This window comes from Rhinichthys klamathensis, unplaced genomic scaffold, assembly GCF_029890125.1.
Source record: "Rhinichthys klamathensis goyatoka isolate OS25496 unplaced genomic scaffold, OSU_Roscu_1.1 h1tg000147l_1, whole genome shotgun sequence".
Taxonomy (NCBI): domain Eukaryota; kingdom Metazoa; phylum Chordata; class Actinopteri; order Cypriniformes; family Leuciscidae; genus Rhinichthys; species Rhinichthys klamathensis.
In genome coordinates, this window is record NW_026606682.1 from 2,581,852 (window position 1) to 2,605,390 (window position 23,539).

The 23,539-nt window shown below is 38.5% G+C and overlaps 1 protein-coding gene across 2 annotated transcripts in view; it reads right to left on the reverse strand.

The window, feature by feature from the left end:
* acap3a (ArfGAP with coiled-coil, ankyrin repeat and PH domains 3a) overlaps positions 1–23,327 on the reverse strand; it is a 78,251-nt gene extending 54,924 nt beyond the window's left edge. For both annotated transcript variants that reach the window (XM_056258004.1, XM_056258003.1), the window contains exon 1: positions 23,156–23,327. In XM_056258004.1, coding sequence (XP_056113979.1) covers positions 23,156–23,202 — 47 coding nt within the window. In that variant the 5' untranslated portion in view covers positions 23,203–23,327. The remainder of the gene's footprint in view (positions 1–23,155) is intronic.
* Positions 23,328–23,539: the final 212 nt, after the last annotated feature.

Sequence of the window (23,539 nt, forward strand, 5' to 3'; positions counted from 1 at the left end):
ACTGTGGCTCTCAAATCTTATTCACATTTACATTATGGAATATGGCACGTCAAGACGTGTTCTACAAGGTGTGATGCCTGTTCCTCAACAATAAGCTGTCTTATGAATTTAGAAGACTTGGATTATAGAACACAAGAACTTTAAATATGCTTTCTTGTCCTTTTTGGAGCGTAACAGTCCTGTCTCCATTCACTTCCATTGTATGGAAATTAGCAGCATGAACATTTTGCTAAACATCTAATTTTGTGTTCCACAGAAGAAAGTAAGTCAAGTTTGGAATGATATGCGGGTGAATAAATGATGATAGAACTTTCTTTCTTTCTTTTATGAGAAATTATCATTTAAATGTTCAATAGTGCAAAACCCGTTAATGGCTTTTCTCCACACATTAACATCCATGAGATGTAGTGATGTAGTCTTTCTCAGAAAGTTGTAAGGAACCAAATAAAAAAAGTAAACAAAATTGGCAAACTTTTAATTTGGTCTTCATCACTTTCTAGTTTTAATTTTGGTTTGCTGAAGAAAAAAGATTATGAATCCCAGATTTCTTATTTCGTTAACAAACTGTTTATTGTTACTCTGTCTCTAGCAGTTTTGACAGGCTGTTAGCAGAAGTTATATCCAAGTATTCTTTGTCGTGGTCTAGTGGGATCGGCGCTGACGCTGCGGGGCTTATGGGTGAATCCTGTGGGACTTAACCCTGAGTGCAGGAAGGACGGGGCCATTAGATCACCGGCTCGGGTCTCGTGAGTTTAAGAGAGGCGGACGCCAGCCGGCCTCGCAGATCTGACCCAGAGCATCCTTCCTGAGCTGGGAATTAGCGTCATTTTCCATGATTTTTTAATAATCACACGCTTTGCTAACTGCAATGTCAGCAAACTATTATGTAATTAACGGATGTATGTTACGGACGAGAAACGACAATAGTGGATGACCAAATTGATGGACAAAGTGGATTTTTACAGTCCTAAAAAAAACAGGAAAGAGGAAAACGAATACATCAAGCTCATTACAGTTTCACAGGGACATGTCACATGTGTCATGTATGTCCCAAATTTCTTCACATTCGACATTGACTTTGTGAATGACAGCAAATATTAAAAAAATTAAATAATTCAAGTTACATCAATATAATTCGATGTCATCCATCTCCAACATCAACCGATATTTTATTAACTATTTGAATATTTTTATAACAATGATGACAGAGACAGACAGATAGATAGACAACACCATAATTATAAAAATATTACATAACTCTGTTAAACGTAATCTTTCAATATGTCAGTGCCATAGTTTTGGCACATTTATTAAAGCTTAAATGCCTTAATTGAACTAAGGCCTAATCCTGGCTAAATCTAAGCCCTGTCTGTTAAATCGGGCCTTTGTGTCACAGTGTAGGTTTTAACCGCTCAGTCTGTTCTGAATCAGTTTTAGCAACTTTTGGACGGTGTCCTCCAACTTTTTTTCCAGGATTCATTTCCAGGAAGAAAAAAATAACTCTCCATGTCTGGTATGTTGTTCCAGAGCCCGTCTAAGCTACAAGTGCAGCCCACAAAAATGTAAGATCTCTCCACATCAACCAGAGCCAAGACTGCTGCAGCGTCAGGAGATTATTTTATGTGTGATTTTTCTTTTTCTTTTTGGGTAGGGTCAGAATCGGCATCGTATATCCTCATTCCAACTTTTTCATTGAGCTCTCGCTCTAGCACAGGGATGTCCAAACCTGCTCTCGGAAGGTCACAGAGTCCACCTGGAAGTTTCTAATATGCCAAGTAAGAGCTTTATTAGCTGGTTCGGGTGTGTTTAATTGGGGTTTGGAGCTGAACTCAGCAGGACAGTCCCTGCAGGAGCAGGATTGGACAGAGACTGAGAGCTGGATTGAGAGTTGGGAGTCTCTTTTGTCCCTCACCCCAACAGTGACACATTGTGAGGTGATCCTCAATCCGTCTCAGCCCAGCCAGGCGGACTGTGTCTGTGTGTCTTTTCGCATCTCTATTCACATTTTTGCACGCTGGAGTCACATCAGACCACCCTGAGCTAATATAAACCAGTCCGGCTAGCCAAGACGCTTCACATCCTGAACACTCACTGTCTGCCCTCCGTCTTCGGTACTGCGTCTGATATTTCACTACATAACGTCCTTGCCCCTAGTGTTATGTCTGGCTGTCATGAAGATCGTGCATTCCTGATATTCCAAGTTGCTTGAAATTGTAATGCATAAAACAAATGAGACAGGCTTAATCTAAGAAATGCTCTGTAAGGAATGTGCACCGAGCGCTTGTCTATAGTTGTGGGACTCAGTGGCGGGAACAGAATGTATGGACGTTTTGTGTGAGAACGAAATACGTGACCTGAAAGGGTTAATTATACCACTTCCTCCCCACCGTGACCGTCTTTGTTCGGTTGCTGGGCTTCGTGTCTGAAGTGTCTGTTCCCCAGGGGCGGTGAACTAATCGCAGGCCACACGCAAAGAGCCGTTATACTGCAAACACCAAAGCCTCCCTTCAATTTACACCCGCCTAAACCGAGACAAGACTAGAACTTCAAGTCAAAGGGTCCAGCTAAGATTTTTTTGGACAAATTATTTTTTATGTGTGCATAAATCACCATATCCAGGCAGTTTTATTAATTATAATATTATATTCATTGTATTGTACATAATGTGTTATCATTTATTGATTACATTGCTATAATCTTTTTAAAGGGGTCATATAATGGTACATGCACTTTTACAAGTTGATTGTACTGAAATTTGTGTTGGCAGTGCCTGTACACAACCATCATAAAATGATAAAAATCCATCCAGTGTTTTTGTTTTAATCTCCTTATATGTTTTCCCCTGCCTCAAATCAAGCCGTTCGACCTTGTGACGTCACACGCTCGGAAGCCCCTCCCACGATTGTTGATTGACAGCAGCGTTTCAACACAGACCCGCCCTCGCTCGTGAGCAAGCTGTCAATCATAGTCTGCGCGGACCGGCGCGGTCATTGTTGATATGCTGGAGCAGAATGGCGTCTAAGCGATTGTGGTGTTCTGTTCTTGGGTGTAATAACGAACACAGCAGTCATTTTAATGTTCCTAAATCCGAACCGCTGAAGACGCAGTGGCTGAGTTTGTTTTCGAAGGGAATATTCCCCACGAGCAACGTCAATGCTTTCATGTTTGCGCAAATCATTTCACACCAGACTGCTTTATAAACGAGGGTCAGTATAAAGCTGGTTTTGCTAAGAAGCTGCTCATGAAAAAAGGATCGGTACCAGCTATTCGTGTTCCTGCTGCACCTCCAGAAGAACTGAAGTGAGTGTAACGTTTTATTAAACTTTATATTAATATTTATATTAATCTTTGCAAATCGCTAGCTGCACGCTTCACAATGAATGCGTCTAAGGTTTACACTTAAGGTACATTACGGCATGTTTTCTATGTATGATGTTCTCAATATAATTCATAATCCCACGTTTATACTGAACAACGCGTGGTTATTGTGTTATTGTGTTACAAACGGTGTATGCACAGCACAGAGAGGCGGGGTGAGCAAAGCTCATGATCATTTAAAGTCATATGCACTGAAACGGCGTGCTGAAAACAGAGCTGTTTTTGACCAAGTAAAATAAGTGTTTTCTTACTATACTAATGAGAATTTTTAATTAAAGTATATTACAAACTTTTAATTTAGACCCTAAAGAATCATATTAGCTTGTACAAAAATGGCATTATATGACCCCTTTAAACAAATGTATATTAGGGGTGTAACGGTACACAGAAGTCACGGTTCGGTACGTACCTCGGTTTTGGGTTCATTTATTTTGAACAGACAGTAGTGCAAATTACAGTTTGTTCCACCTAGCGCCATTTAGTCTCCTCTGAGGTACAGTAGTTGGTACAGTGCAGCCTCCCTTAGATTATGAAGCACTACGCTGTAAACAGAATGCACTCTTGCAAAAGAGTATTTAATATTTGGTCACAATCAGTTCCAAAACTGAAAAGCATCTCTTGGTGTTATAAAAGTACAAAATAAATAGAATAATGAAAAATATTACCATGCGGTGACAATGGTGGATGCACAAAGTTCAATATGACGCTTTTTCAAGAAATCACGGGAAGATGTAAACGTCAATAAGCGCAAAAATTATTTATTACATAATCCCCACTGCTTTTAACCAAGGTGATGTGATATGCAAGGATTTGTTCAAGTGACAAGTGCCCAAACTAAAGCTTGTGATTCAGGACTGACTCAGGTCACTCCGGTTTACTGTACATCAGTGGAAGGATTGAGGCTCTACAGCTTCCACAGGACTTCTAGGAAGAGCAAACAATGACATAACAAACTATCTAAGATAAACACACAAACAAATCCAGAGGGAGGTCATAGGTCAGAGGTTAAGCCCATCCCTCCTTCCTCCAGGTGTTTCCTGAAATAATAAGTCCTTGTCGTCACCATGCTCTCCTCCTGTGGGTGCATGACCAGGATGTTGATAAACCTTCCATAGTGTGTGTGAAGTAAAACATTCGCCTGTCACAGTGACAGGAAGCCACACACGTTAAAATCATGCCCATCCTATACACACACTGATATTCATCATATACAGCAAATTGTGGACGCCACCGTGATTCCTGCCGCTGTTTTGACTCCTTTACACATTTTATAAGCTCTTCGTGAGTTCTCAGCTGGTCAAAATACCATCATATGTAGGCTACGCACATACAGCGAGCGCATTTAGCCCAGCACACAGCATTGTTTTGGATGTTCGGTAAGTCCCGTCGCGAAATAAACATCATAAAAGCCAACCAATCAGGTTGTGAACGTATCCCTATGCCTTTAGGTTTGGTATCTTTAGGTTCGTTGTTAAAAATGCCAGAGCCAACGCTAAGCGGACCAGGACTAAATGTTTTTTTTGGGGGTTCGGACCAAACGGACCAAGCGAACCGAACGACGAGTGTAGACGCACCCTAAAACCCTACAGTTGAGCTCAATAGGAGATCAGTCCTAATATAATCTACATTTTGCTTTCAGAAGCGAAGAACACATCAACACAGGAGGTATGACGGAGAACTGTCAGCTCAGCTGTTTCACACTGATGGATGTGGCCAGTATATATTTAGTGCTCTTGGAAGTGGCAGCAGGTCTTTTGGGAATCGAGCTTGCTTCAGTGTGCAAACAGGCCTGCAGTGGGAAGAGGAAGTTTCCTCACGCCTCATTGAGCCTAAAGGCAAACCGCAGACTCTCCTGAGACGCAGAAGCCATCAATGCAACATTGACGCAGTGGAGCCAGTGCAAAGCAGCACAATTACACAGAGCATGCTAATCAGCATTAGCTGAGGGTTTACGGAGTGATTGATTATATGAGGTGCTCATTCTACACTATCGTTCAAAGGTTTGGGTAATGACATTTATAATGTTACAAACTATTTCTATTTAAAATAAAAGCTGTTCTTTTGAACTTTAAATTGTGATAATATTTCACAATATAACAGTTTTACTGTATTATTGATCAAATACAGTAAATGTAGCCTTGAGCAGAAGAGACATATATATTTTTAAACGGTAGTGTATAAAAGCAAAATATATTCGCAAATATATAGTTCTATCTCTATATTATGATTCGATTAACTGTTGTGAATCGCAAAAATATGTAAAATTCCAAAAACCAAAATAATAAATCGGTTTTCATGTCAAAAACCAGTTAGTAAATGGTAGTAAAACACTGGTAAAGGTACTTTAGGCACAAAATCGGGATAATAGGCAAAAATTGATTTGTTTTGCTTGAAATTATTATGATCTTTACCTGATAAACGGATAAAAAAAATTAGGGCATTTACAACTGCATCCTTACAATTTCAAAACAATCTTTAAAACAGTGAAAAAATGAATGATTAAAACATTTGGTGCCTAGCATCATTATTAATAAATAACTATTTTATTATTTGTAACTATTGAACATTGGTGTCTTAATCATATTCCTCATTTTATTGAAACATAAAATGAAACACTCAAGGTTGTGAACTACTGTGATTATTGCCATTGTATTATTGAACTTTAAAGCATGTTATACACAAGAATTGTATGTCACAATGTCCTATTGTACTGGCTTTGAAAAACCTGGCTCACTTAGTTTGAATGGAGCGTTGGGTGCAGTGAATAAATCACACACACACACACACACACACACACACACACACACACACACACACACACACACACACACACAGCTGCCTTTGCTGAACCTTTGTTAATATTCCAGTAGGCCACCATCATCCACATGCGTTTCCTGTGCTGCACAGGGACAGAGCGAAAGACCCCGAGCGTGCTGAGAAAGTGAGTGGGTTTGGCCCGATCAGAACCAGATGCCTGTAAGAGCTCCAGATGTGAGTCAGCAACATCCCAGAAACAGAACCAGACAGAGCCACATGATTCACAACACACACCCATACGGCAGAAGAGGAACCATTAGACACAGGACAAAGACTCAGACGGAAGAAATAAATAAAATAAAGAAGTCAGGTTAATGCCAGATTCCCTCGCTGGACTTCCTCTAAAGCAGTTCCTCTTCACTGTACTGTACAGAGTAAAGTACATCAATCGGAAAAGTCAGTTGAAGCTGGATGTAATCCACAATTCAAGCACTGTCTTCAAAATGAATTCACTTAAAGTGAAATGGTAATATTAAAATTTGATGCAAAGTTGCAAAGCAAATGTAATTCAGTCAGTTGTTCACTATGTCATGTCATACTGTCTTAATACATGAGCTAGGACCTTAAAGGCTGGTTATACTTATAGTTAAGTAGCCTGGTGGGGAGATAGCATCTAAATCATCTTTCAGTATGGGTCTTTATGCATTTAGATCATACCAAAACATGAGGTCAATTTAGTGCAAGTCAAGAGTTGATTGGCAGTTTTAACCGTAAGCCGGGACTATGATACCATTCATTTCTATACGAGTGGACCGTCTCTTATAATGCATCTGCCTGCACTCGGAAGGAAATTAGATTTTGGTCCATTTATATTTTCTTCCCAGCGTAAATGCATTATGGGTAATGAAATAAAGAGGAGTCTGTTATCAGGTACGGATTGCCCGAACTGCTCTGAATAGTGCAGTTAGTAAAGCTAGACCTTAGTAAATGTCAAAGCTAAAAGAACTGTAATGAATTAATTTGATTCAATATCACTTGAGATCTCTTTCTTGACTCATTTTGATTGGACTACAAAAAGACATTAAGGCCTGGTTTCACAGACAGGGCTTAGATTAAGCCAGGATTAGGCCTTAGTTCAATAAGGGCATTTAAGTAGCTTTTATAAAACGTCCCTTAGAGAAAAACATTACTGGTGTGCATCTTGAGACAAAATAATGGCACTGACATATTTTAAGATATGTCAGTGCAAGTTAAAGTTTCAGTTAAAACATGCATTTTAGTATTTATTTACTTATAATCATGTATTTTTTATAATCAAGCAAGTTGATTCCATCCATGAATCAGACCTTTGACTCCAACTGATTCATTAAAAAGAATTGCACATCATGTTGCAAAAGTATGTTCAATCTTTGTTAAAGGAGAACTCCGGCGCAAAATGAACCTTTGGTCTAATAAAACATTGGTACCTAGTCAACCGTTCTCTGAGATTTGTTTTCATGATAATCGAATGTAAAAAGTTTTATCTCTAAAAACTGTTTAGCGTATAACGCTAGTAATGGGGGCATTTAATAAGTAAAAAGAAATCGCTAGTTAATACCACTAACAAGGCTCAAAATAGCCCCACACTAACACAGTAACATAATGAGGGTCCCTACATGCAAAACGAAGCATTGAGAACTTTGTAAGTGTACAGACCGTTTAATAAGAAGATATTTTATGAAGACAGTCCACTTCGTGTATACAGACAGGAGCCATCTTTGGAAAACAGTCTCGACTAATCAAACCACGAACGACGTGCTAAGTGAGCTGAACTGTATGAATGGCGTTCGTGGTTTGATTAGTCGAGACTGTTTTCCAAAGATGGCTCCTGTCTGTATACACGAAGTGGACTGTCTTTATCTTTATCTTCTTATTAAACGGTCTGTACACTTACAAAGTTCTCAAGGCTTCGTTTTGATTGTAGGGACCCTCATTATGTTACCGTGTTCGTGTGGGGCTATTTTGAGCCTTGTTAGTGGTATTAACTAGCGATTTCTTTTTACTTATTATATGCCCCCATTACTAGCGTTATACGCTAAACAGTTTTTAGAGATAAAACTCTTTACATTCGATTATCATGAAAACAAATCTCAGAGAACGGTTGACTAGGTACCAATGTTTTATTAGACCAAAGGTTCATTTTGCGCCGGAGTTCTCCTTTAAATACACAAGAGCGGCCAAATAATTTCCCAGCCTCGTGCCTGATGGCAGTAAATCGTGCCGACGACAGGACATGAATAATCCACAGAGAGCTACTATTTATATAAACTCTGAATTATAAGAGGTTTACAAAAACCATAAGCACCCGCTGAGATGCTGCCTGCTGTGAACTTCCCGTGCGGGTCAGCAGAAAGGAAAGATGGGAGTGGGTGGATGACGATAATCCTAATTGAGAACCATTACATCCACCTGTTCCGTCACGCTAGGGGGCTTTTAACAGCTTTACCCGTGTTTTGTGGGATTGGAGGTTGTTTACTAGTACTTTAAGAAATGCTGCATATCTTAAAGTTCGAAAGGAAGTGCCTAGCATTGAATGAAGGGCTTCATGTTGTTCTTCCTGTGGACACGGCATCAGAAAGATTGATCAACAGGGGGGCTTCATGGGAAACTCTTCTTTACAGTAACCTCCTGCTGTAGAAAGCATTGTGAGTGGGAGATTTACTCTTAACAGACAGAAATCTGAGAGCAATTGATATCAGATGCGCATTACGTACATTCTTGTGAGTCGAAGAACTGCTTGTTTTTTTGCTAATTCAACTTTGGTTTCAGGTTTCCCAGTCTCCTTTCCTGTGCAATGTGCAACCATCAACAAATGATTGTGTTGTGACTCAAAGAAAAAAAGCCAAACAGGAGCAGAACATCTCAGAGGAAGCAAGGCCAAGTTATTAGATTTCCTTTCACTTAATAAACCGTTCGCACTCTCTTAGAGTCGTCACTCTTCCAGGATGTTACATAAAAGTAGATTTGCAAACCACTCAGAAGGCACAGCCTTTGTGTGGTGGAGTGTGAAAGGAGCGGCTATTCATCTTTTGTAGTCAGGAAGGACTGCCGGGCTTCACACAGGGTCCTGCGCACAAAAGGCTGTAATGACATCACCCCTGCCTTAAAAGTTGAGTCTGTTTAACATGACTTAGAGGGTCTTAGGCTACGTTCACACTGTGAGTCCAAATCCGATTATGTGTGTATCCGATTAGAATCTGATCTAAAATTAATGACTGTCCAGTGTATGCCGCCCTTTTGTTTTACGAGATATCTGCATTGGTTTTGACAATGACGACGCGTTGGTAGGTTTACGCCAAAAACAACAACAACAACAACAACTGCAACATGGAGGGGTTTTTCTTATAACAACGTCTAACGTTTTACGTGGAGTGAGAAAGTCAAAATTTCCCAAACGGATTTCCAGAAATGTGATTCGAATAGGATTTCAAACCACATACTGTGTGAATGTAGACCGAATGGATTTGTAAAAATGGAATTTCATGTGATTTTTGGCCGTTCACACTTGCTAAATCTGATCTGATTTTAATCGCATATGCACAAAAATCAGATTTGGACAGTCTGAACGAGGCTTTAGGCGTCTCATTCACCTTTATGTTCTTCTGTTGATGATTTATGGAAGACATTAACGGGTTCAAGATAACAACAAACATTTAGAGTACAGGCACTTATGCCAGAGGGTTGAATTTTATTATAACTAATGATTATAAACTGATTTCGACTGTTTTTTTGTTTTGTTATATCATAGTAGAACGGTCTTGGAATTTGTTTTACCATTTACAACTACAAATGTTTTTTACCACCATCTCAGACCCAGACTTTTAATCTTAAACTATTAAAATCCATAATATAAGTATGAATTATTATATTTATAACTATGATAATCAAAACGATGGTGAAATAAAGCAAAACAGTTCTATAATCATTAAAGGAAAGTTACTTTTTAAAATAAAGACAACATTTTGACTCCATTGAACATTTTTTTAATAAGAAAAAGTTTAAGGCAACAACAGTATCACTGAAAAGCTGGAGATGAAATATAAGACAATAAAGGTAAAACTATTTCATTGCACGCATCTTTTCCAATGAAGATGTAATTGCAAAATCAAAAAATATGTATTTAAATAATTTCTGCCACAATCAGTTATTGTTAACTCAAACTATTAAAAACACTTTCATGAACTTAAAATCCTTTATGTTAGGTCAAAATATTTCAAATTTTTGTACTAAAATAACAAAACTGAAATAAACAAAGCTAAATAGAAAAAACAAAAGCAAATGAAATCTTTAAAACCTAAACTAAAATTAAAATGAAAACTGAATATAAAAATAAAAGCTAATTTAAAATATTATTTTTTAAATTAATTAATATACAGTAAGTAGTGTATATAAATAAAATAAACATAAAACACAATATGCTGTTATACACAATAAAGGATTTGAAAAATGACACTGTGGTGAGAACAAAAGTGCCCGTACTTAAAGAAACACCCATTTACGCTTCAAAATATTGAAATTCTTCCAAATCAAAGATGAGAGCTGGAATCTCATTTTCTCTTGCTCAGATCCTGAGCCATAAAACTAAGCACACTCCCCCACAATCCTCTGCAGATTACTCTTCCTCTGAAGTCGGCTGCACGTCTTGGGACTGGTTTCTTTCACACAGTCCTATCATCACGTGGAAGGAATCCTCCGACGGCTGTCCTGGCTAGCTTAAGAAATCCTACCTATCAAAGATCTACAGGCTCATCCCATTCCCTGAAGAGAAAAGTTCTGGCTCTGAGAGGAAGGAATGTGGCCGGCACTCAAGGAGTTTACCACAGCAGGAAACAAACTAAAGTTGCTTTGCGATTACTAAGGTGTTCTGAGTGATTTTTAGCATGTAGCTATGCAGTTTCTGGGGTTTTGAGTGCTTGCTTTCTGGTCAAAAAGCCCATACTCAAGTCTGTTGTGCACCAAAATGGTGTTGGTTCTCACACCAGAGCAAGTGCAAATGTACGATTTATAATAGTTCTTCACAACTGTTGCTTGTCAGATTGTATGAACATGATCCCCGTTGTAAGCCATGTCACACTGTGGGATCTCAGTTGTCAGACTGTACGGCAGTCAAAACGTGTCAAAAATGGAGACTCGTCTGGAGATTTAAATCATCGATCCACGACACGTTCGGTGACTGTGAGCTCCATTACATGCAGGATTGAAATGGTGGCTAGCAAACTAAAACTATCCCTGGAGTTAATTTTGATCCTGGCTTGTCTTGAAAAGGAAATTGAAGCAAGTCTGTGGATCAAGTGGTGGTTTGTTGTGGTCTCACTATTTGCCTCATCAGGTTCTGCGCTCCTATTGGTTGTTGATTTGACGGTTGTCGTAGGAGAAGTCGAACTGCAGGACTGCGCCTCAAACCTTCTGACACTGCCAGAATTTTGTGAAAGGTCAAATTTGATCGCAATTCATTAATCAGTAATCATCTGTTGGCAAACTAACTATAAAAGACTTCAGATTTTGGCCCGGGATCAGAGGAATCTTTTAGGATTCTCAACATTTGTCTCAGACGGCCATTTGTGACCAAAATCATACAGTGTGAACCCGGCTTCAGAACCTCTTTCTGAACGAGCCGTTTTCCACTGACTTGAGAACTGAACAATGACATAACAGACTACATGACTACACATAGCGCATTGGGGGCTTTTTTTATAATGTTTTTTTGAGTATTAAAAAAGCATATTAACATCTAAAGTCTTTTAGCATCCTTTAGATATTACAGCATGCTTTTGATGCAATTCCAAGAAAATTCTTATTAATCAATTCATACATAAAATCTGTCCCCCTGTGGTGAAAATCCAGCTTTTAATGTTGTTTATATGTCTATGTGGTGTTTTTAATATGCTTTAAGACAAACCATGTGCAGATTCATAAGTCAACACCATTGCTGAGTATTCCTGAGAGCTGGAGTTTCTGACGTCACAAACTTGTGACCAATAACATCAACGTGTGATCGTCATCGAGTGGATCTCTGAGCTGGAGTGAGTGAGTGGAGGCGGGGCTCATTTGCATATTCATAGAACCGCATATAATAAATGAGTAAGGGTGTAAAGTTACATTTAAGGCCTGTTCACACTGGGACGAATTTCACGCGCGATATTCGCCGACGTTTAACGCCTTGTGACTAAACAAAGGGCGCCAATGTGAGTGTGCACACCAACACGAAAAACGCCACGCGTAAAAGTGTCTTTTTTTTTTAAACGCCTCGGGTTCGTTTTTTTCATTTGACGCACCGCGTTAAAAACTATCCGACCAATGAGATTGCCGCTTTTGCTCACATGTCTGGAGCTTCTGAAGTTACAGTAAAACACAACTTGGGGGCGCTCAAACACAAAACGGTCTTGCCGAGCACACATACGTAACGGCGAAGAAGATATACGCCAAGTAGCGTCTACACTGCCGGTAAGAAATAAGACGAGGAAGATGCAAGGCAAGATGAATGTAGAGCTGCTGGTCTCGTTGGTGTCGGAAAATAAAGAACTATATGACAAACGCGACAGCGACTACAAAAATCTTGATAAAAGAGAATGTTATGGAGTGGTATTGCAGAGCAAATGGGCGCCATCTATTGTCAGGGAATGAATTTGCATGTTCACTCGGCTCATCGTCAGCGAAAATCGCATGGGTGATGTGCTCTCTTTTTCAATCGAAAAATGCTGCCGAATAACGCGCGCCGATATTCGTCCCGGTGTGTACGAGCCTTAAGCTATTTTAAGGCATGAAGGATGTTTTTTTCAATGAAGAAACTTTAAATATGTAATTTTGGTGTTCAAAGGTGAGTTTTAAGGGATACAATTATTGACTACAGGGGTACTTTAATAATTTCATTATATTTTAGATGGGCAAGGATATGTATATTCGGATCCAAAATAAAAGTTTGTTTACACATAATATGTGTGTACTGCGTATAATTATTTTGTATATTTAAATACACACATATGCATATATATATTTTTAGAAATATATGCATGTATATATATATATATATATATTTATACATAAGTTTTATTATATATAAATTTAAATATTTTATATATAAATAACACATTTTTCTTAAATATATATACACATGCATGTGTGTGTATTTATATATACAACATAATTATACACAGTACACACATATATTATGTAAACACAAACTTTTATTTTGGATGCGATTAATCGTTGCCCAGCTCTAAATTATTTTAACATCCAAAGTAATTTGATTCAGCTAATGAGCCATCTAATTTTGTTTTAGCAATTTTTGTCGGATCTGGAGCAGTTGGATCAAGCAGAGGTGATCAAGCGGCCGTCCGCACACCTTGACGTCCCGGGACTGTGTTCTGGAGGAAATGTGGGCTAATCCATGATTAGCAGAAATGTTTAAACTGCTGACCTAATCCTTGTTGTTTTCACATTGAGGCCGTAGTCCTATGAGGCAGGACAAATCAGTGCCACCCTTAGCAAGATCGATATAAGCTTACAGCGTCTTATAATAATGTAGAGATAGGATGATTAAATGAACAGGGTGGCATTCAAGGCGAGCCTGACTCTGGAAACGAGACAATTTGTCTTTTAAGGCACGACAAGTGTCGAGCGAGTAATTAGCTCCAGAGCTGAAGGCTCACTATACACTCTTATTATTTTAATTAGCCTAGATATTCTCATCTACATTAGCATCAAGCTAAGATCTTGTATGCAACCTCTAATCCGTCAGGAAACCTGTTTTGACCACATTGCTTCAGGGGCCGCAGTCGTGCAGCACAGAGGTTTGTAGCCCGATTAAGTGAGGGACGCCTGAACCCATCTGGCTTATGATCGTGTGGGTCTGTCGAGGTAAGGAAGAAGTCGGGCCCTGCTGACACACATTCAGAACAGAAGGAGGTCAATATGAAGTAGAGCAGAAGAAATAAGAGCATGTTGCAGAAATCCCTTCCAGCTCAAAGCAACAGCAACTCTTCAGGAACAACTTCAAAAACAACCAAACCGTACCGAACATCCGCCTCTCTGAGGACATACCGGAAAACTGCTCTAAATCCAGTCAAACGGTTTGCTCTTTTTCTGTGCAACATGCATCAAATGATTGGTTAATGGTCTAGCGTACTTTTAAAGTAGCTAAAGGTTTTATAGATAAAAGCAATCCATTCCCCATCCTTTGGTCAGCCCGATAGATTCTCCTGACACGAATTACAGTCTGTATTTAGTCTAAGGATAAGCAAAAGTTATCTAATGCTGGGTACACACCAAAAGATAATCGGGCTGATTTTGGGCCGATTTTCCCCCTTCCGAAAATCCTAGCTATGTCCCGATTATCTTGATGGTTCTCCAGATTATCTTATCAGATTTTCCCTTGGTGTGAGGTGTGTTAAGAGTGTCCGAACCTGCTCGGAAGAACGTCGGAGCCGCCCCGATCGCGAATCGTAAATATTCAACATGTTGAATATTTACGATCAGAAATCCTGATGTGTGGGGGGAATCCCGATGACAAACGTGCGCACGCTCTGGAGATTATCACGTGAAACGAAACAATATCCAATCAGAAAGCGAGATGATGGAAGACGGAAGCATAACAAACGCAGTCATGGCGCAGCACAAAGTTAAATTGATGTGGACAGCAGAGATGGAGGATCAGCTTGTTGATTTGTGGCAACAGCACGAATGTTTTTCTGTGAAAATCATTCCAAACACTCATCGCAATTTCTTCCTGCATATCGTCCGCCAAGCTTATTCTGAAGTCTCGCGAGATTTTGTGAGATTTCATTTGTTCACAGTCGAGACTCTGGTTGAAAATCTGTTCGTGTGTGGTGTGCTGTCTTTGTCACATCATGGCACACCACACACTATAGGAGCAAAACGCTTAAATCTAGGATTTTTTGTCCTCATGTTTGTGGTCTATCACATTTTGAAAATCTTATAAGATGTAAAAAATCTTTTGGTGTGTACCCAGCATTAGACACCTGTAGACAACACATTTAATCTCTAAAGCAGAGTTAAAATTATCTGTAATCACAGATGAATGAGATCATTGTCTAAAACTGGATCAAAACATCAAGTCAACAATTCAGCTCCAGGAAACAGGGAAGGACAATGAATAATGACCCATAAAGCACTTATGAGGACAAAGCACATAAGCTCATTATGCTGAACTTTCATAACTTTCTTATTATTAGAATGATTTCTGAAGGATCATGTGACACTGAAGACTGGAGTAATGACGCTGAAAATTCAGCTTTGCCATCAAATTGTAATAATATTTCGCCGTACTGTTTTAACTGCATTTTTGATCAAATAAATTCAGCCTTGGTGAACATAAGACTAAGAGACTTACTACAAAACATTAAATTCATTTTTAATTATTCCAAACTTTTGATCGGTAATTTACATTTACTATTTTATTTATTTATATTGGCAAAATCTTTAATCTGTATGTGAAAATAATCATTGTCTTTGTCTTATTACTATAACTATGGCTAGTGCTCTCAAATGTTAGTCTGGAGTCCTGCATTTCAGTGTATATGCATTAGTGTAAACTGTCAACTACTGTCATCAGAACATAACCTTAGCAAGTTAGCACGCCATAAACAATATTAACTCATATCATTTCAATAATATCACATCTGTTGTAATAGCCTTTGAAAAATGCTCGTTTAAATGGTACAAGACGGTGCAATGCATTCAAGTTTGGATTCTGGACTTGAATACTATATGATTTTGGTCTTTGTAAATTCAAAATCAATCATAACTCAGATGACCTAGTGGTTAAATTAAATCTGTACACAAGTCCAAACAGTCCTCCCCTGGTGTGACGGGGTCTTACAGTTCTCACATGATCATGAGAAGACGCCATACATCAACCAGCTGTTGGTCTCCAATCATGTTGACCCAATTGATCCGTCTCAGTGAAAGAAGCCAGTGTGACAGAGAGGCATCATGGACAATGAGAACATTCTGCAACAAGCTGGAGACGACACATGTGAATCATAAACTGAACTTATGCCGCGGGTCACAGCAACAGGACGAGGATGTGCCCCCTTTCCACAATATGCCCCATACATATAAACAGCAGGACCATTCAAGACTCAGTCAATAACACTCAAAGTCACAAGGACTGAAGTTTCCTGAGCTTTAAAGGGATCTGTTTCTGACAGAGATGTGATGACATTAAATTTCATTTTATGACTGATATTTAAATTCTATACAATTTTGTAAAAATAAAAAAACATTTAAAAACTAAAATAAATTATTTTTAATCCTTATAATATTTCACAATATTACTGGTTTTACTGTATTTTTGATAAAATAAATGCAGCCTTGATGACAATAAGAGACTTGTTAAAAAAACATTTAAAAAAAATCTTACGGGCCCCAAACTTTTGAACATAGTGTATTCATACAATACATAAATCACATTTCATATTAATTTTGAGATTTAATTAGTAAAAGACTGTTTAACAATGTTATTAAATGAGTGTTTTTAAAGTTTAACTGAGTATAAGATGGCAAATGTGATTCATATAAAAATACTAGCCAAAATATATACAACAATTTAAGAATAAAACATCAGATATGGCACATATGATATATTTGTGCATACCCAGTCCTTGATATTAAAACCACTGGATATTAATACTGAAGAAAATACAACACATACTGTATGCATGTATTTCCCAAATCTAAAAATCTACATCTGTATAGTCTGTTCACTGAATGTGTTATGCCAGAATTATATATATATATATATAAAAAAAATAAGATTGAGAATAAAAGCTCTTATTTGATCATTCTTGAAGGGACTGTTTCGATGGTCATGGACAAATATGGCCGCAGTGACCTCTCATAATCATTTGAGTACGGAAAAAGCCTGCATTGCACTCAACCAAACAGTAAAACATCTTAAAAAGCATCATGCTTCTCTATAAAAAGCATCCGTTCTGCCAACGAGTCATTACGTAAGGCACTTTATTGATTGAACCATCAAACTTAGCAACCAAACCACGACAGCTCGAATAAGCCCCGGGTTTCCTCAGACAGTAAAAAGATTTCAAATGAAACTGGAGATTGGAACTGAAAGTTCTGGAGATGTAATAAAATGACAGAAGTAACTCCCGGCCAGGCGCTGGAATGCATCAGTCCGCTCGCAGAGGGGGTTGGAAAGAAAGGTGACACAGCAGACTTGAGTCAGGAATGATGAATAATATTTGGTCAGGTGGCTACAATCTGCTCAACGCTCCATATCTGTTAACGCTGTAGCTGAATGCGGAAAATTGTACACGCACAATAAAGATAACATCCGTTATGAAGACTGCATTTTTGATTGAGCGCAAAGAAAATACCACATGCAAAACCCACTGGCACTTTTGTGGCCTTGACCTTTCAAACTAACATCAAAGAGTGAGTGGAGTGACGGAGTCCAAACCACGAGGTCTTTGAGGGTTGCCAGAGATTGGCAGGGATAGAATTGCAGGGAAGGATAATTGTAAAGGGTGTGTGAATGCATGAACGCTGTGTGAAGATTCAGTGTGTGAAACTAGCCATGCGGAGGTAATGCGCAGCATGCAACCAACAAGTGAAGGAAGTAGATTGTATTAAATGTTTTAGATGAAGAAAAACATCCTGAGATCTTACATAACAGCCTTTACCTCCACAGAAGAGTCATTAATAAAGTGGTTGTGTCCAGGGTGCTAATTCAACCTGAACGAAAGGTTTGGGTCTTAGTAAAAGTTGCAAAAAAAGACAAAATTTTGGAGTAAGTATAAGATTTTTTTTTGGAGGAATAAAATGAATATGAATATATATATATATATATATATATATATATATATATATATATATATATATATATATATATATATATACATACACACACTCACCTAAAGGATTATTAGGAACACCATACTAATACTGTGTTTGACCCCCTTTCGCCTTCAGAACTGCCTTAAATCTACGTGGCATTGATTCAACAAGGTGCTGAAAGCATTCTTTAGAAATGTTGGCCCATATTGATAGGATAGCATCTTGCAGTTGATGGAGATTTGTGGGATGCACATCCAGGGCACGAAGCTCCCGTTCCACCACATCCCAAAGATGCTCTATTGGGTTGAGATCTGGTGACTGTGGGGGCCATTTTAGTACAGTGAACTCATTGTCATGTTCAAGAAACCAATTTGAAATGATTCGAGCTTTGTGACATGGTGCATTATCCTGCTGGAAGTAGCCATCAGAGGATGGGTACATGGTGGCCATAAAGGGATGGACATGGTCAGAAACAATGCTCAGGTAGGCCGTGGCATTTAAACGATGCCCAATTGGCACTAAGGGGCCTAAAGTGTGCCAAGAAAACATCCCCCACACCATTACACCACCACCACCAGCCTGCACAGTGGTAACAAGGCATGATGGGTCCATGTTCTCATTCTGTTTACGCCAAATTCTGACTCTACCATCTGAATGTCTCAACAGAAATCGAGACTCATCAGACCAGGCAACATTTTTCCAGTCTTCAACTGTCCAATTTTTGTGAGCTCTTGCAAATTGTAGCCTCTTTTTCCTATTTGTAGTGGAGATGAGTGGTACCCGGTGGGGTCTTCTGCTGTTGTAGCCCATCCGCCTCAAGGTTGTGCGTGTTGTGGCTTCACAAATGCTTTGCTGCATACCTCGGTTGTAACGAGTGGTTATTTCAGTCAAAGTTGCTCTTCTATCAGCTTGAATCAGTCGGCCCATTCTCGTCTGACCTCTACCATCAACAAGGCATTTTCGCCCACAGGACCGCCGCATACTGGATGTTTTTCCCTTTTCACACCATTCTTTGTAAACCCTAGAAATGGTTGTGCGTGAAAATAAGTAACTGAGCAGATTGTGAAATACTTAGACCGGCCCGTCTGGCACCAACAACATGCCACGCTCAAAATTGCTTAAATCACCTTTCTTTCCCATTCTGACATTCAGTTTGGAGTTCAGGAGATTGTCTTGACCAGGACCACACCCCTAAATGCATTGAAGCAACTGCCATGTGATTGGTTGATTAGATAATTGCATTAATGAGAAATTGAACAGGTCTTCCTAATAATCCTTTAGGTGAGTGTATATATATATATATATATATATATATATAATAAAATAATGTGATAGTTTCCACAAAAATATTAATCAGCACAACTGTTTTCAACATTGATAATTTATTTTTCTTGAGAGCAAATCAGCATATTATAATGATTTCTGAAGGATCATGTCACACTGAAGACTGGAATAATGATGCTGAAAATTCAGCGTTGACATCATGTTTTAAAATATATTAAAATAGAAAACAGTTATTTGAAATTGTAATAATATCTGTAATAATTTTACTTTTAATAATTTTTGTTCAAATAAATGCACCATTGGTAAGCAGCAAGAGCCATCGTTCGAAAATATTAAATAATCTTACTGACCATTAGGCCTACAAGTCAAGTCATTATAGATCACTTTATTATTTTTATCATTCAAAAGTAGAACAAAAGTGAGTGTTTTGTTTAAGTGTTTTGGATAATCAATTGACGTTTAGTACTGCGCTAGTGCCAGCAAATTATAATTTGTATTGCACACACAAGACAAACCTCAACACACACCACTGTGAACCTCAACTACACCATTTCTGAAAAATCTTTAAATTTTTATACATTTTCCATAAAAACACAATTCTTTATCAAATAAATTGTATTTAATCATAATTATACAATAATCGACCACCCTCAAAGTCACTGGTTGTGTCCCAATAGCTTCTTTGGTTGCCCAAATAATTAACGCAAGTTTGTGCTACAGACATAAATGATACCTCAAATTTTGTGGCTTCTTGAAAAGCGGAAGATTTAACAATCTAGTTTCTTCATAAACATTAGAAAGTTCCTGCAAATCCCTCAAGAGATTGAGGAGACCTGACTCACACAGCCAGATGGCATCCATTAAGATGCTGCTTCCCAGTCTGGAAGTCTTTGATTTGGAGCAGGGATTATGCCGCCTGCTCACACACACTCTCACTCCAACGCATTTACTCAACACACACGCTCACGTGGGGAGTAATCGGAGCTGGTACTGAGGAGGGGATGTGGGTGTAAAGGAATGCTGGTTTATTTGTCTAACCTCTGGATCTCGGTGCTTTACCACAGTCACAGCTAGAGTCAGTGCGTGGGACATTCGGAATTCTTTAGATCCCATGTTCCACCATAACGTTCAAACCCCCGTAGCTCCTTCTCCGAATATATTGTCAAGAGAGCCATCGGATGGGAAGGAATTTTCTCAGCCATTTACAGTTACACTGTACAAGCAGCTTTGGATTAAATGATACTGATTTCACCAGTGTGCTTCATGACAACCAACATGACCTGAGAAATAACTGCAAAGGAAATTTACATTTTTATTATATTTCTTTGCTTTTATTCAGCAACGACACATTCAATTGTTACCAAAAAATATATTTCAAATAAATGTTGTTCTTTGGAACTTTCTATTCATCAAAGAATACTGGAAAAAAAAGTATCACGATTTCAACATTTGTTCACGAGTTCACACTTACATCAATTAAACAGAGTAAAGATTATGCGTATTTGGCGTGCTGTCCGGGGGAGGGCTCCGAGCTCGGAATTTTGCCCGAACCCAGAGTACTCCCCCCATTGTTGTAAGAGTATTAGGACTATAAGTGAGGAGATGGGGTGGTGGAGGGATGCTGTTAAACTGTCAATGAACGGAGGTTAGGCCCTGTCCACACGGACACGGGTATTTTTATAACCGTGACTTTTTTTACGCGGTTCGGCCGTTCGTCCACACGAAAACGCACTTAAACCGAACATTTTTGAAAACCCCTGCCAGGGTGAGGATTTTCAGAAACGCCGGTTACAGTGTTGTCGTGTAGACAACACGACAACGTGACAACGACAACGTGACAACACGACAACGTGACAACACGACAACGTGACAACACGACAATTTTTGTCGGAAAATCAATGACAAAAACCGGGGTTTTTGCCTTGCGACGTCAGAGTGTGCTCCGTTATCAGCTGTGTTTGACATCAGATTTGCGCTTCTGATTGGCCAACGTGGCTTTAGGGTTAAGGTTTATATCGCCGCCTGCTGGCATGGCATGCTCTTGACTGCGCTTGATTGCGTGTCTTTACGTTTTCATGTAGACGGAGACCGAGCATGTGTGGACGGGATTTTTTTTTAAAACGCTGTAGGAAAAACTCCGGTTATAAAAATACCCGTGTCCGTGTGGACATGGCCTTAGTTTGCTGTATATATACACAGCGCTTAACTCGTTGATTAAGCACCACTCTTGTCTAATTAGGTTTGATTATCTGAATGTGCTCCACGTGTGTTTAATTAGGTTTAATTATCTGAACGTGCTCCTCCCGAACTTTGTTAATAAAACATCATATAATAATAAGAAATGTTCCTTGAGCAGAAATTCAGCGTATCAGAATGATTTCTTAAGGATCATGTGACACTGTGGACTGGTGTAATGATGCTGAAAATTCAGCTTTGTCATCACAGGAATAAATCACAATTTAAAATATATTCATATAAAAATTGTTATTTTAAATGGTAATAATAATATTTCACTATTTTTGGTGAGCAAAAGTTATAGTATATTCAGATACAGTATAAAATATATATATATAAAATTATAGGTATAAGTTATAACCATATAAAGTAGTCAACTATACTAATCTCTGTACAACTGGCCACCATCATAAGCCATTCCTAGACGCAACTGGCATACAAATTTCACTTCATCTTTAAAGCAAAGAAAAACAGGCATTATTTTGAGAATCAACCCATCGAAACACAAGGAAAGAAATTAAGTGCATGATTCAGCCTTAAGTGCCCATGTAATCACAGCTAAAGAAAAAATACTCGGAGCCCTAGAGAGGAACATCAAGACATCTGTGCACGGGATATGAGCCATGCTGAATGAATCATGGAAAATCAATGACTGCTGGGCATTGGATAGCTGGTCAAACATCCCTCTCACACTCAATCAGTTAACATGGTGCAAATTACAACCGCCATCATCACCTCAATCTTTCGATGAACAGATTTGGTGTAAATCTTGACCGTTAAGTTGGTCATATTCATGTATTCAAGTGTTCAGCACCACCATTTGTCTGATCGTCAGTTCTCATGGGTAAGTAGGGTCAAATCAATGACTTAAGCAACAAACTGCAGACTAATTACTCATTTAGTAGAGGTTTTATCCCAAATGACTTAAAGCCCTCCTTAAAAAAAAAAAAAAGAATTAAAAAAAAAAAATCTGTCATACTCAGCCTCATGTTGCCCAGGTATAATGTAAACATGATTCGAGGCCAAGACAGGACTTTTTTAATTAATAAGGACTTAATTTCAGTCTATTCCTTATACTTCAGCATAACAATGGGTTACTAAAACTGCAGTCACCATTCACTTTAATTGCATGGAAAAGAGCAGCGTAGACATTCTGCAAGCTAACTGATTTTGTGTTTGATGGGAAAAATAACATCATACATCTTTTTAGCAACAGAATAGCAGAGGATGACATCATTTTGATTAAGAGCACAATGTTGATGAGAGTTCATGAATCACTCCATCAGTTTTAAACACTATACTATACGTTCACTCACAACATGATTACAAACCATTTTTCTAAATGTATACTGGTAAATAGTAATAATAATAGAAAAAACAGCAACAATTCACCAGGATGGGCACATAAAAACGAACTAATTAATTCATACTGTATCTCGTGGCACTGACTTGAATGATCAAATCAGATCATAAAAGCTACATTTTGAGCAAACAACCGAATAGCAGATAACTGAAGACTTGCAACTGGAAATTAACAAAAGCTATATAATATCTAAATCTTAATATTACATTATTTACAACCCATAATATCACTCAACTAACTCAATGTAAAACCTCTCTTCAGTGGAAAACAGATACTTCAGCCTACCGAAAGCGGGGTGAGTCTTTGATGCAGTCTTCAAAATCCACCGTCATACTGGACGATTTATTTCCAGATATTAAAACTGAAGTTTCATCGCCGTCAGTAAACAAGAGAGTAAATGTAAGATATCCCGCGAAGTACAGCCTCTTCACTCCACACAGGCAGAGAGTGAAGCCACTGAGCTTTAACACACGCTTCTAATGCTAGAGTTAGGGACTGTCAACAGTTTCTCTACTCTGACTAAAACGCGTAAAGGCGTCAACGGCTACCATCAGGCTACCATACTGTCCTTTTCATATTTGGTCATTTCTCATTTTTGCTAGGAAAATTAAAATAAAATAAATCTCACAGAGCTGTATTCTTTTATAAAGTCTGTCGCAAATCGTCATT